The sequence below is a fragment of the Aulonocara stuartgranti genome (genome assembly GCF_965226115.1).
Source record: "Aulonocara stuartgranti genome assembly, chromosome: 4".
Classification (NCBI taxonomy): domain Eukaryota; kingdom Metazoa; phylum Chordata; class Actinopteri; order Cichliformes; family Cichlidae; genus Aulonocara; species Aulonocara stuartgranti.
In genome coordinates this window covers 31,314,524-31,328,809 of record NC_138942.1, presented here as the reverse complement: position 1 = coordinate 31,328,809, position 14,286 = coordinate 31,314,524, and the positions used below count along the sequence as shown (strand labels likewise).

The window sequence follows — 14,286 nt, the reverse complement described above, 5'->3', positions numbered from 1 at the left end:
TGCAAAGAAAATATGAAGCTTTGGTTGAAATTTAGCGTCTATGCGTTCATTTCGCTGTCATACTCCGGTCCAGGAGGCGGCAGTAATGCTCCATACGCTTCAATATACCCGCCGCCAAAACGCTCATTTCACAGAAACAATATTTTTCTTTTCGGAAGAAGATCCCGACAAAGCGGCCCTGTTTCTTTTCAGCTTAAAAAAACAAAACATAGTCGAAAATCTGAAAACCGACGATGTACGCTCGGACAAATACCAGCAGCACACATGGAGACTTCCAAGATAGAAACGGGGTGAACTATGTTACATCGACAGAGTCTTTCGGCCACTGCTCTCAATTGTTCTGGAAAAAGGACCCCAACGACTCCGGAGTAAGAAAGCCAGCAGCTGCCATCACTGTTAGCTAGCGACCATGGGTAGAAATAGCTGCACCAAATAACTAGTGGAGCGACAATTTTACAGCTAAGCATTTAGAGCAGCCTCTCTGTTACACGTGGGTTTTGGTTGAGTGTCTGTGGGTGAGCTGAAGCTGCAGGCTGTGTCACAGAGCAGCTTCGTTAGCATTCGGCTAACGTCATGCTGAGCGGTTTCCGGCCTAGTTTGACTCATAGCTGCAGAGCTAAGTAGCTAATAACTCGTTCCTTTTGAATTTCGTTTCTGTTACAACTCCACAAACTGTTTGGCGAAATTGGACGTTTATGTCCACGCATGCTGTCATGGAAAGAGAAACACCAAGTGACTACCTGCTAGGAAAATAATGATGGAGCAGCTAAGCACCGCGGTTAAGCTAACTTCTCACAACACTGTCTCAGTCAAAGCAGAGTACGCTTAGCCAGCAGCAGTCTTTGCACATTACGACAAGACTGGAAAAACAGTTTAAATGTGTAGACTTCTACACGTTAATCTGTCTTTGGTGTAAGACCAAAACAAGCGTGCATTTCTGGGCAGTGGAACCAGTTTTACATGTATCAGGCCTACAATATTAGCGAGCAGCGCAAAGTAAACACGGCTGGCTACCTCGCAGGAAACGGGAGCGGAAGACGCCCCGCGGAGGACTGCACTTCATTCAGTCTCCGACAGATTATCAGCGACCACAACCACACTTTAATCTTTAGAATCGAAACATAATAGTCTGTGGGACGGCCTGCGGGGTATGAACCGTTGAGTTCACTGTAGCTCCCATAGCGTCCCGTAGCGTTTAGGTCCAAGGCATCTGTTGTGACTTGTGGAAGTCGTTCTGCGGTGTGTCACTCTGTATTCCTTCCCCTCTCTCCCTTAGTGTCCAACAGTGTAAAGTGGACACACCAGCATGATATTTGTCTCACAGTGTATACTCTTCCACAGAAGCTCCTTAGGAGTTGATATGTAAAAACAATAAAACGCTTGCTGGTGTGTTGTCACGTAGCATCTCAAACATGTAGTGCCAAATATGGAAGTTTAATGTTTACATTTCTGTTTGTCCTGATGTTTTAGTCACTCTGGGGGTGAAAAAACAAGTTGTCACACAAGCAGACAGTTCTGGTGTTCATCTCAGACTCTTACAACTAACGTAGTGAATTTTTTTGGGATGCACTAGCTGTAAGAATGGTCATAGTGATACTGAGCATTAACATCATCATTTTGCTGCTGTAATGTGTGCGGGTTTTTTCTTTTTTCTTTAATTACCCCCTTTGTGGCAGGGGGCAAGGAAAACTTGATGTGGCACAACAGATAAACAGAGAGTCCCATTGATAGATGACATCTTATTTGGGGATACACATTAGAGGCTGATATTAGGCCTGTGTTTGAACTGTCAAAGCATCACAAGCGTTGATTTATCTAATTACTCCATTCTGCTCTATGCTTGGTGTCAGTCTAATGAATGACCTGAGGATTTTGAGTTGTTAGTGTCTCCACAGAATCTGTGTGTGTTTGGTTCTAGTGTTTCTAGGCCCACAGTGTAGTTCTACATGTGGTACTGCAGTAGTTTTTCAGAATTTACTCTCAACATACTGATTGAACTTATGTGAAGATACGTATGCGTGAAAGAGTAAAATTATATGTATTAAATACATAATAAGAGTCGTTAGCTGTCATTTAATGCAAATATAATTAAATGTTGCTTAAGTTTAATACATAGTAATAAATATTTAAGAAGGGCTGTACCCTTTATTTGAAGTGTTTAGATGTTCCCACTAGGTACTGAAGCTATGTCAGATCTGGGCTCTGATTGGCTGGAATTGTGTTCTAGCAATTTTCTTGTGTAAAGCTTTGTCTCAGAACTGTCTATCATCCCAGATATCCACATATCACACCAGGCAGCTGCATGTGCAGGTTTGTCAGGTGTTTCAAGTGGTCAGAAAGAGAGAGGAGGTCAATGATGAATTAAATATCAAGACTATCCAGTGCTATGAACAAGTGTTATGATTGAATTTTTTGCATGATGAATTCATTTAAGGGAAGAAAACCTCGCCCTGTATAAGAAAGTAATTCACAGTCAGTGGTTGCGCCTTGGTAGCAGTGACTGCAATCAAGCGTTTGCACTTATCGATGAGTCTTTTGCGTTGCTGTTGAGGAATTTTTGCTCATTCTTCTTTAATGTATGAATGTAGTTAGTGTTAACATTTCCTTTAACGTTACCGTCACAGCCAAGTTCAACGATCAGCTGGTGCGATCAGCTTCCTTCATCCTCAGCAGCCCTCTCCACCTCCAGCCTCTCCTCAGCATCGCTCTCCAGCTCCAGCCTTTCCTCAGCGTCGCTCTCCAGCTCCAGGCTCTCTATGGAGTCCCAAGCACCAGCACCGGCGCCGCCACCAGCAACAACAGTGTCAGACGACATGGAATCAGACGAGAGGCCGTACGTCTGCGACCTGTGCAGCTGCGCCTACAAACACGCCAGCTCCCTGCTGAACCACAAACTCACCCACAAGACCGGAGACTTCAGGTTGGGACGTGAGGCTTGTTTGCGTAAATGCATGAAACATTCTACTCCTTTCCTTGTTACTAATGTTCACGCCATTTTCAACTCCAAAACCCAGGTGCGACTTTTGCAGTAAGCCCTACACCAACTACATGTCCTTGCGCAACCACATGCGAATCCACGGTCAGAAGCGCTACATGTGCGACCTGTGTGGGAAGGCCTTTCGCCTGGCCCGGTACCTCCGTAACCATCAGAGGATCCACGACGATGGGCCCAACCGCTTTGACTGTCCCTCCTGCTGCAAGAGCTACAGAACCATGTTAGAGCTGGCTCAGCATCGCTGCAGCGCTGCTGTGTCCAACCAGGTAGGTCTGTGTTTCTGATGATAGCGTGGGCTTAACTGATGTGACTAACACTGTAGTTCTCTCGAAGCCGTTTTTTGTGTTGTATTTGAAAGAAATGTAAAATGCAGCTGCGTTTAAATGTGACTTGTTTTGCTACAAAAACACATCCCACTGATGAGTGTGTCTATTCTACAGCGTGATCTAAAAGAAAAAGGCTCAGTGTTTTCCTGAAACACCTGGGTATCGTAGTTGTTAAACTTTACTCACAGGAGGAAATGTAGTTCGTTAGGGATTATTTTCAGTGGTAAAGTAATTACACAAGTAGAGCAATATAGAATATCATTAAAGGGAAGTCTGCTTTCTCTTTTTTCCTAGCATGAATTAATGAATACACAGACTGGTTACAAATTGACCCTTTGACCCTTGTGTTGATGTGTTGTGGGAGTTGTGCATTTTGGGTCCATTTGTCCTCTTAACTATAAGGCAGCGGTCCCCAACCTTTTTTGGACCACAGACCCGTTTATGTCTGACAATATTTTCACGAACCGGCCTTTAAGGTGTCGTGGATGAATACAACAAAATAAAACCAGTACCAAAAAAGAAGAAGATTTATTCATAACACACGGGAAAAGACCCAGGGAACCGAGTTAACGATAAAAACTATAACAAAATAACGATAAAAACGGTAAAACACCCTGAAAACCATACATTTCCCACTCGATCCTCAACTCATGGTACCAAACGAATTATGGACCGGTACCGGTCCATGGCCCAGGGGTTGGGGACCACTGCTATAAGGGACACTGCACATCAATACAAAGCTGTTCTGTGTGATCACATTCATGATAAAATGCTATACCATCATCAGAGAAACTAACAGTTATTACAGCTTAGCTTTTAGTTGGTCATAAAGTAAGTTTACCTGCATAAGAGTGAAAAAGCCAGACCCTGCTAGCTCAATGCACTGATGTAATGTGAGCTCCATGTAAGCCAACCTTATTGTATCTGCTGGGTCCTCTGTTACAAACTCCCAGCTTTACTATGCACATAAAATACACATTAGTAAACCAACTGTTCCCAGTAACTAGTTTGTGGAATAACATCGCACTCATTAGCTAACCTCTTAAAGAGTAATCTTGCAACTTAGTGTCGTGCCTCACGTCATCGATTAAAAGACTCAAATGATGAAGCAGCAGCAGGGAGATCCTGACTTGAAGCTTTGGTATGCTGTAGCTTACACTTTGCTAACAGAGCTAGCATCTTTTTTAATAAAACATAAAGAACAATATGAAAGATTATTTATATCATTTTTTTTTACCCCTTACTCCCCTTACGTTCAAGTAGCTCTAGAGCTCGATAGAGATGCTCCTGAACAGACAAAAACACACTTATTGTCTAATCAAACAAAACGTATGTTATGTTGTTCTTCACTCATGTTACAGCGGTTAACCTTTAACATTAGCGATGCACTCATTTAAAGCTACTGACGCTTTATCTGTTGTGTCACACCAGTTTTGCATTGGGTGAATATTTGAAGTGAAGAGTAATGAAGACTTTAATTTTTCAGAAAATGTGTTATGTTTTTTCTTGATTTTGCTGGAACAGATGTGGGGGTCAATAATATATATATAATAATATATGTATGTATATGTATATTAGTGGGAACACTGGCATGTATGGATGTTGATGTGTATGGCTAGGACTTTTTCTACACTGAAGTGTGTGTGCATGTAATACAGTGTAGTTTGTACTGTGTTTTCCTTCCTCTCTCCACTGACCTGCTTGGGAGAATGTTTATCCAGTCTTCCTGTAGTGGAAGTGTGCCGCGGCACTAGGGTTAGACTAGGGTTAGGCTGAGATTAGGGAAAGGCTCAGGGCTCAGATGACAGAGAATGAATACATTTCAGCTGATTTTCCTAACAAGTACAGTAATACAAACTTATATGTGTGTGTCTGTGTGTGTCTGTGTGTGCATGGGGCTGGTTCATAAGAACCGATTCAACTGCCCGTCCTGCTTTAAGAGCTACCGAACCATGCTGGACCTGGCCCAGCACCGCTGCAGCGCCGCGGCCAAAAACCAGGTTGGTGTGAGCGTGAGTGAGCATGTGTGTGAATGTGGCGTGTGAGGCAGAATCGGCAGTTTCAGGGAGAACCAGCGCATACGGGCATTTTAGATTTTAGATCAAATTCCTGATGCAGCCTGCTTCTGATGTACGCGCGGCTCTTTAGTAAAAAACCATCACAATGTTCTTTTTAGATCGGATCTTTTTTCCTGGCGCTGTCTTCACAGAATGTATACTCTACACTTTTGGATTCCATATTTGGAGCTTGCTGTTGACTATAACATCTAAAATCTCTTAACAGAAATATTTGAGTCTTTTTTTTCCTAACACTTGACTGCTGATATTTGAGATGGAGTGCAAGGTGGCCAAAGTGGATAACTTCAGCTAGTACTAGCATCAATGTTCGAACTCTCAAACTAAACCTTAGTCATGGGACACGTCTCAATCCAATCAAAAGTAGAGACGGTGACCAGCAGGCACAGCCTTATGGGTTCTACTTTTTTTCCACTTATTTTGGCGTGCAGGTGTGTAACAATACTTCTTTGACCATATTTAAGTTGAGTTGACGTCAGTTTACTTAGCAAACCTTTTGACTTTTTTGTGGAGCTGTGAGATCAGAGGTAACTGAAAAAACAGCACAAGTGTGGAACAGTAAAGACTACTGCAGTCATCTTCTTTAAAAAAACAAAACAAACCAGCAAAAATGAGATCCAGTGCAAACCCTGCCAGGGAGAGCTAACACATCCACAAGTCTACCCCAGCTTTGCACAGCTGTTTGATGAATGGTGAATATTGAGCAGCATCTCTGCTTGAAGTGTGCATTGCTTGTAGGGATGCAGTGACGTATCAGCAGATTTTAACAAGCATCAGCCGGTATCAGTCCTGGAAACTGCAGAAAAGAAAGAAGCAAATTAAGGAAACAAAAAAAAATATATTGATACCAAAAGAGGCCATGAGCTAAATTATTATTTTAAACAACTTCTAATTTTGCTGTTCTCAGACCTGTGGTTTATTTACTTTGGTCTGAATCAGTTGATATGTTTGTGTACTTGTAGCGTTTTCCCACAGTTTGGTTTCTTTTCATACACAGAAAACAGCAGGCGAGCCAAAATGTGTCACTACAAACCACATCAGGATGTTCAGCCTGCCAGATATGTCTGAGGTCTGTGCAGACACAAGTAAAAACAGGAAGTTGGTGTTGAATTGTGGACTAGTGGATAGCTCCTAATTTACTTAATGGGCAAAAGTGTACTGGACACCTGTTGCATCCAACTACCATAACTAGTAGTTGGGTTGAGGTCGGATCATGTTTTAACCATCAAGGTAACTGTTCTAGAGTTTGATGGAACAGGGCTGAGACCAGCTACTCCAAAGGTCCACGCCTGGAATTATAACTGTCTTTTTGCACAAATAAATAGCATCAAAGTCAAACACTGTCCAGACTTTGGTTTAAATGGACTAAATCTGAGAGTTTGTGAAAACGCCCTATCAGTGCATTGATCTCTAGTGCTTTGCAGCTTGTAATGTATTGATTATACGTGTGGTTTTCCTGCTGTGGAAGGCCGCATTTTGAATATTTAGTATGTAGCCCAAACTGTAATTTAGCACAGGCTACATTAAGCTTTCAGACAAGCTCAGTCATGTCGATTTAAATTTCTGTTACTGATTAGAAAATCAGCAGCTCAGGAAACATCTGGCTGTTAAAGCTGAAGACAGCTGCTGGAGCAGCAGACGTCAGCGGGCTGAAGTCACGCAGCTTTGTTCCTGACTGGCTCACCTTTATCAGCTGGGCTAAATTCAGTGCAACAGTTACTTTGTTTGTACTTACTGTTGCCATGGCAGCACAATACAGAATCCCAATGCTACATTATTAAAAACACATTAGTGTTTGTATTTCTAAATACTCAAACATACTTTAATACTGCCCGAGTCTCATACGTTCGCATTTGTTTTCACTTCCATGTCACTGCTCTGTATAACAGTAGACAAAAGTAAATATGAGAGATATCCACAAAGATGAGAAGGTTGTAAAACAGACAAAAAAATCAACCAACCACAAATTCCCATAAAATAGCTCGTTTTGTTAGAGGTGTGAGGAGGCAAAGGTATGGGTGAGAGGGATTTATGTGCTGCTCAGGGAAACCGTCAGAGAGCATGTTAGGTTTAAACTAATGTCAGCAGAAATCCTGACGCTGTTGGGGTTGGAGGACGGCACGATGAGACGACGGTGTCTTCCGTGATTAAATGACAGAGACGAGATTGGAGTCGACTGTCCCGTTTTAGGAGCGGCAACCTTAATAGAAATACTGAATTTCTGTTTGAATGTGTGCGTGTGTGTGCGCGCGCGTGTATATGTTTGTGCGTGCGTGCGTGGGTGTGTAACTTTACCACTTCATCTTCATCATATTAATAGGTTTAGACAGGGCAGTGAAAGGTGTGAGATAGATGTGGAAGAATCAGGTCTGAACAGCACAAGAGGTTTGAGACCAACCTCGACAGTAACATCACATTCATCTGTCACCTCTTCTGTTTAACAGCGTGTCTAACGACAGGTACAATCACCCTTTCCTGTGTCTTTCCCTCCTACCCTTGCTTCCATCCAGTCCAGCGGTCGTCGCTCCAACTTCTCAGCTACACCTCGTCGCCAGCAGCAACAACAGCAACAGCAGCAGAATAATGCTAACTCTATGATGCAACCGCATGGTGGACATGGCCAGCCGGAACCTCTCCCCTCTCACTGCGTCTCACCAATGTCCCAAGGAGGGCAGGGTGGGGGCGTGGCTAGTCAGTCTGTTCCTGACCCCCACCAGGTAATGTCAGGAGGAGCTCTGGTGAGCGATTGTTTCTTCGTAGCTCTGTTGTTGTCGGCGTTTACGTCGAGCTTTCTTTGTGTCTCAGCAGGGCCGCCCCAGCTCAGTGTCCTCTCAGGCCAGCCAGCAGAACATGAGGAGCTCGTCCTCCAATAAACACGTCTCCTCGTCCAGTGCTACCCCGTCCTCCTCCTACTCCCTTCTTCAGCCCCTGGTGCCTGAGGTAAAGGAGATGAGCTCAGGATACACTAGGCTGAGCGCCAACCCCATGGTATGAGAGAGCACCGCCACACACTCGCTGTTTGCTTTCTGCTGGCTAGCTGCCTTTCCTCTATCTTACCTAATAACACCAGGAGAGAGAGACTAGTGCTATAATACTCTCTCTACCAGGAGCTTCTCCTCACAGGTCTTTCTCACTCTTGACAAAGTCGCAGAGAAACATTTTCTGTTGCTATTGGGAAACAGTTTCATCTATAAGAGACAGAAATGAGTTTCTGTTATGATAAAGGTGGCAAGTTCGTGGCTTCCTCTTTGCAAAGTGAAGCGGACCGTCTGTCTGCACAACGCCAAATTAGTGTCGGTTAACTGTACGTGTCATTTTCAGCTGTGTAAGCAGAACTGCGCAAAGCTACCACTGAGCCAGACTTCAAGATGCTCTCCTTCAGTGTCCACTCTCTGTGAAGTGCTCGCACTGGGAAAGTTCTGTAGCGGCGAATCCGTGACCCACGCTGGATCTTAAAGCGCTGTCCGAAGAGAACAACTGTAGGCTTTTAGAGTTTATTACTGGGTAACAGGAAGAAGTTCTCATCGTGCCAACGATGGTTGAGTCCCGTGTCAGAACGCTCAACTTCAGAAATGAAATGAACAAGTTTTACAGCATGGTACAAAAATGATTTGGGTGTCTGTGAATAGCTTCCCCCTTCATAGCTGTACAGGGTGTGATTCAGAGCTGACCTTTAGCTGACCCTCTGCTCAACGTGGTCACTTGTAACTTAGGTTAGGATGTAAAACTCTAAGCTTTCTAATTTAAGGAAAATTATTAAAAGAATCCAGGTAGTTTCACAGTCTGTAACCTCACGTACACAGGCAGTGATTCACTGACTCTAGTGTATTATTATACTACATGTTAGTGTTAACTTGGTCTTTACAGTAATGCTGTAACAATACAGGAGTAAAGGGCTTCAGTCATTGCTTGGTTGTAAACAATAAAGCCAGTTTAGTGCTGATCTTCTTCCATGTCCTGTCAGCTGATAAGCCCATCTGAGCAGCACTCCTGGCTTTAATTTAAACCTTAATCATTGTATTGAATCAAATACTGACATTCCGTAAGAAGGATGTTTATTACTAACGGCCTCCAATTATGGTAGAAATTTCATTTTTCAATTAGTCAGCCAGCAAAGAAAACAGGCTAAAATGTGGCTGCTAAGGTGATCCTTTGTCGTGGGCTGTGACCTGTGGACCTTCACTGGCGGTATGAGGCTCTCTAACATTAGTAACCTGGGGCTGTGCCTTCTGCTCTTTCACACCAGTCACCCTGTGAGCTTGTGTTGCACGTTTCCATGTTGTATTTTAGGCTTTACACCATCACATACTGAAACATATTTATGACATCCATGTTCATACAGCAGTCCAAAACTAAGTTTAAAAAAGTTGGACATCTGCAACATAGATCTGTTGCAAACACTTCTAAAAACCCTGGAGGAACATGTTCCGGGTCAGACGGTCAGGACCTGTGAATGAAAGGCAGAAAAATCAGTGTAAAAACAGTTTTGTTAAGTCTTTGTGTAGAAAACCTTTCAAATGTAAAGGTTTTCCTTCTTTGGAGTAGTTTATGATTAAAAGAATAAATGCCTAGTTCTTCTAAACAAGGCATACAAATAAGATTGGAGTATTTAAAATATATTTATGCTGCTATAATTTGTCATATTATCTAAAGAAATGAGAAAACCTGCTGAAGACTGTAGGATTTGAACCCACAGCCTTCTTCTTCCACTTTGGTGCCATTATTTTATTAGACCAGGGGTCGGCAACCTGCGGCTCTTTAGTGCTTATAGTGCGGCTCCACGTGGTTTGGGAAAAGTATTTAGCTGAAGTGTATTTTATTTATGTTAGTTCTTTTTTAACTTGTACTTCTAAATTGGAAGATTATTGTGATTTTGAAATATGAAAATAAAATTATATTCTATTATTTTTTCATCGCTCAAAATAAGCGTCACACTCGCGGAAGCCGGTATACCCGCCGAAACGCCGTGCATTTATCGAGACTTTCAACCCCAGGTAGGCCAGTTATGGATCTTCGGATCCACATTATATCAGCAGCTGTTCTCCACCGTGAACTATGTTAAAAACAAACACCGCTCACGCCTCACAGACGACAGCTTACAGTCCTGCGTAAAGATGAAAGTGACTTCGTAGAGCCCTGATTTGCAGACGCTGTGCGCAGAGGTTCAGGAACAGAAGTCCCGTTGTAAACATATCACGGCAGTGATTGCAGGTGCCGCTCAGGTGCGTCCTCCTCCCCTGCAGCGGCGCTGCAGACCACGCCCCGCCACACACATTAACCAGGTAAAATACATATTTAGGCAGAATTTTGCAAATATCTATTTTTTTAGCAGCATAGTGCTTTTTTTCCAATTATTTTTTTAAAAGCCAGGCCAAGGCTCCAAAAGCCCAAAGGCGATATAAGGGTGGCGGCTCACAACAGTTTTTGTTTGCTACATGGATTATTTTAGTTCAGCTGGGTGTCTTTCCTTTTGTTATATTTCTTTAAGAGTTCAAAATGTGTTAATTACATAAATAAAATGTAATTTTCTCTGTAGCACTTCATGGATTTAAGCAACACACCTTAGTTGTTCACACAAAGCATGAAAGTAAAAAACAATATATACAGTGTTATCTTTAATTTAGATGTCAAAAAGTATTTGCGGCTCCCAGTGTTTTCTTTTGCGTGGAAACAGGGTCCAAGTGGCTCTTTGGGTGTTAAAGGTTGCTGACCCCTGTATTAGACTGTCCAGGCTTAGTCTTTCATAGAGTGGTCGAGTGTTTCAACATGCTGTTTATAAAAACAATAACATCAACAGGACTGACTGTGAAGTTTATTTAACACGGGCTCTTGTTCTAGAACCACCTGTAAGAGTGTTCATGAAGTAAAGCAGTGAAATAACCAAAGATTTTTCAATGGTAAACTAAAATAAAGTCAGTGTGGAAACTAACGAAAACAAGAAACACTGTCGACCAAAAACGAAGCTCTCGTCATTAAATCAGGAAACATTGCCCGTTTCCTTCTGTGTAGCGCGTCCACTCGTGCACATTCCCACAGCAAGTCAAAAATGGAGTTAACTCTCGATACGAGTTACTGTGCCCTGATGGTTTAATTCCACTTGAGTAAGAAGGGAGGATATATATCACAGCAGTCAGGTGTTGTGTTGCAGCTTTTGCACCGCCATTGCTTTTTGTGTTTTGTGCCCTTGCAGTGGCTTTTTCCACCGTTCATGCATCGCTGTGACTTCTTTCCTTTTGCCTTCTCCTCGTACATCCACTGCATTATTCATGACTGTCGTTTTATTTCATCCACCGACTCTTTTTCTGCACCAGTGACACAATTCTTTGTCTCTCCACCTCCCTCTCCAGCCGAAGCACCAGGACACTTTCTCTCTGCCCCCCCAGCGACCCCTCACCACCATCAACCCCATCGGCCACTCCCTTCATCCGAACGGAGCGCCCACACTCAAGCCCTCCCCCGTGCCACGCACCATCCAGGCCATGCCCTGGGAACAGCGCTCCCTCTACAACCAATGAGACACCTGGGGAACCAACACCTCCCTGTTCGCGTCACATCTATGACCACACACCCTCCTTCTCCACCCCGACCCTCTCAGATCCAGCGTCAAGGACGGACGACTGCCGGACGCCTGCCTTTTCCTTCAGTCCTCCTCTGGAACGTTGTTTGGGATTGGGGGAGGGCACCGTTGAGAACTAGTTGAGATTGATTACTGAGTAGTTAGGTTTAAAACGATGTGTTGCCTTGACCCTCATGTATGATCTATGCCATGTACTGGATATAAGTTAAAATGTCTGTCTCCTAATCTGTCCTCACTAAGAATTTATCTCCCTCGTCCTCCTCTATCACCCTAGTTATGAAATATTTATCCTTCCCATTATGAGTAGTGTCTCCCACCACCTTTTCCGTATGTTAAATGAAGCCTATTTTTATTAAGAGTGTGTTCCAAACCCATGAATGATAATGGATTCCTGGCGCCAAGTTGTAAAAATAATTGTTAAAGTTTTTTAAACATAACATCATTTTATTTTATTTTTTCGTCCAATGAGGTTTCTGGAAAAAGTAAGGACGGAGGGAACATGAACAGTTTCTTTGTATTTTTTTTTTCACCCGCCCCTCGGACGAGCTCCAGAACGAACATTGTGTATATTGTGCGTTAGGAGGTGTAATGAATTCCGTTCTCTCAGCAAGGACCACAAAAGAAACATTTCTGCAAAAAACCCATGTCTCCCTGTTCCTGCCCGCTCAGCTCAGGTGTGCTGTGGAGACTGAAGCCACTGAACAAGGACAGTCGGGGCGCTGTTCTTTTAACACACAACGGAAAGCTCACGTTTTTCTAAACTGGTGGTTTGTGGTTATTGTAGTTTTAATAATATGTTGGCTGGGAATCAAATCTAGAAGATAACAGCGAGCCTCCATCCCTTTTGTTCCAAACTGACTGTTACCAGGTTTGTTCCTTTCACTTTGAAGCATTTGAAGAAGTGCTGTATAATTATCACGGTCTCACTTCCACCCCTCTACCGAGAGCTGTGTCTGCTGTAAAGATGTGACATTGCCACCCCCTCCCACCACCACTCGCTCACGCCATCACCAGTGACTTAGCGGTCGCACCGGGCCTGGCTCCCACACACCTCCAGCTCCTGTAGGGAAAAATCAAACACACACAAGACACCACCTGACTCACTACTCCCAGGGTTTAGTTAAAGCCTAGATTTCAGTAAGCAGCCAATCACTTCTGGCCAAGTTGATAAGAATTTAGTCCAATCTGACAGTGAAAGACTGGCTCCAGTATGTAGTTCTGTTAGATTATCTCTCGCTAACATGGTGTTCATTGAAATACCCACAGTTCTACTGACATTGTATTTTCTCTTTTTAAAGTTGTTTCTATTTTTATTCATATGTTTTCATTGTTGCTTTCTCTATCCTTGTAAAGTGTCTTTGAGTATTTAGAAAAGTGCTATACAAATAAAATGTTTTATTATTATCACCATCAGTGCTGCTCTTCTCACAGAGAGGACATAGATGTAAATATTTGACTTGGAAGTAGAATTTCTGCTTTGCTCAACAGCAGCTGTTGAGAGATCACGCTCAACTTTACAGAGTCTAAAAGTTGCCTGAAGTTTTGGAAAGTATTAAATTCTGTGTGACAGAAAAGCCAACCCCTGCTGAAGACTGTGATGCAGCTACAATTGCAGAATAAGTAAGTTTTCATCCTTGTCATCATAGTCCACACATGAGCAAAATGGGACCCGAGGAATCGGACCTGTGATGTAAATGAGGTAGTTGTAATATGCTGCTGTTTAACATCAGTCCAGTCTGCTGTGTTTTCTTAGTGACCTATGCAGGGGTGTGTATATTTGCAAGATGCGGGTTAATTTAAACGATTATGTAGCATTTAGGTGGATTTTTATGTTTGAAATATTCAGAGGTTAAACCTGTGCTCTTTGTAATGCCCAGCAGAGGACTTGTTATATTTCTAAAGACCTCTGTGGAAAAACAGCATTTCATTTCTCTCGTTCTGTGACCTCCATAAACTTTAAATGATGGGTTTATGGATTTGGCAAGTTTATTTTCTGAATTTTGGGGGAGAAAAGGAGAGCAAGGCAAACAAATGTGTAGCTCTTTCTCACATCTGTTTGCTCATCACATCACTGTCTGAAATGCACCCAAAGCACTGATTTATATTTTAATTCAAATAAAAGTGAACTTTTTGAATGAATGGCTAATCAGATGAAGATGCCTGGTCTTCTGCATGGACATGGTCACATGACAAATGGTCTTCAGGTAAGTGTCTGTAGTTTAACAGTTAAGCTACAAAGGTTTTCCCCACAAAGACTTTTTGACTTTGCCAGAAAGTCCTTATGCTAAATCTATGAATTTTCATATAACAGTT

General features: G+C 42.8%; 1 protein-coding gene across 4 annotated transcripts; it reads left to right on the top strand.

The window, feature by feature from the left end:
• Nucleotides 1-83: 83 nt before the first annotated feature.
• On the top strand, nucleotides 84-13,380 carry LOC309705308 (uncharacterized protein). Of its 4 annotated transcripts, none has more exons than XM_082531046.1 (7): nucleotides 84-368; nucleotides 2,625-2,920; nucleotides 3,015-3,261; nucleotides 5,232-5,321; nucleotides 7,907-8,113; nucleotides 8,202-8,336; nucleotides 11,744-13,380. In XM_082531046.1, the coding sequence occupies exons 1-7, from the start codon at nucleotides 234-236 to the stop codon at nucleotides 11,909-11,911; spliced, it is 1,278 nt and encodes a 425-aa protein (XP_082387172.1). In that variant the 5' UTR covers nucleotides 84-233; the 3' UTR covers nucleotides 11,912-13,380. The 4 variants fall into 4 exon arrangements, with proteins under 4 accessions (XP_082387172.1, XP_082387171.1, XP_082387170.1 ...); XM_082531045.1 differs by having other exon boundaries at nucleotides 86-368; nucleotides 8,205-8,384; XM_082531044.1 differs by having other exon boundaries at nucleotides 86-368; nucleotides 8,202-8,384.
• The last annotated feature ends 906 nt before the right edge of the window (nucleotides 13,381-14,286 follow it).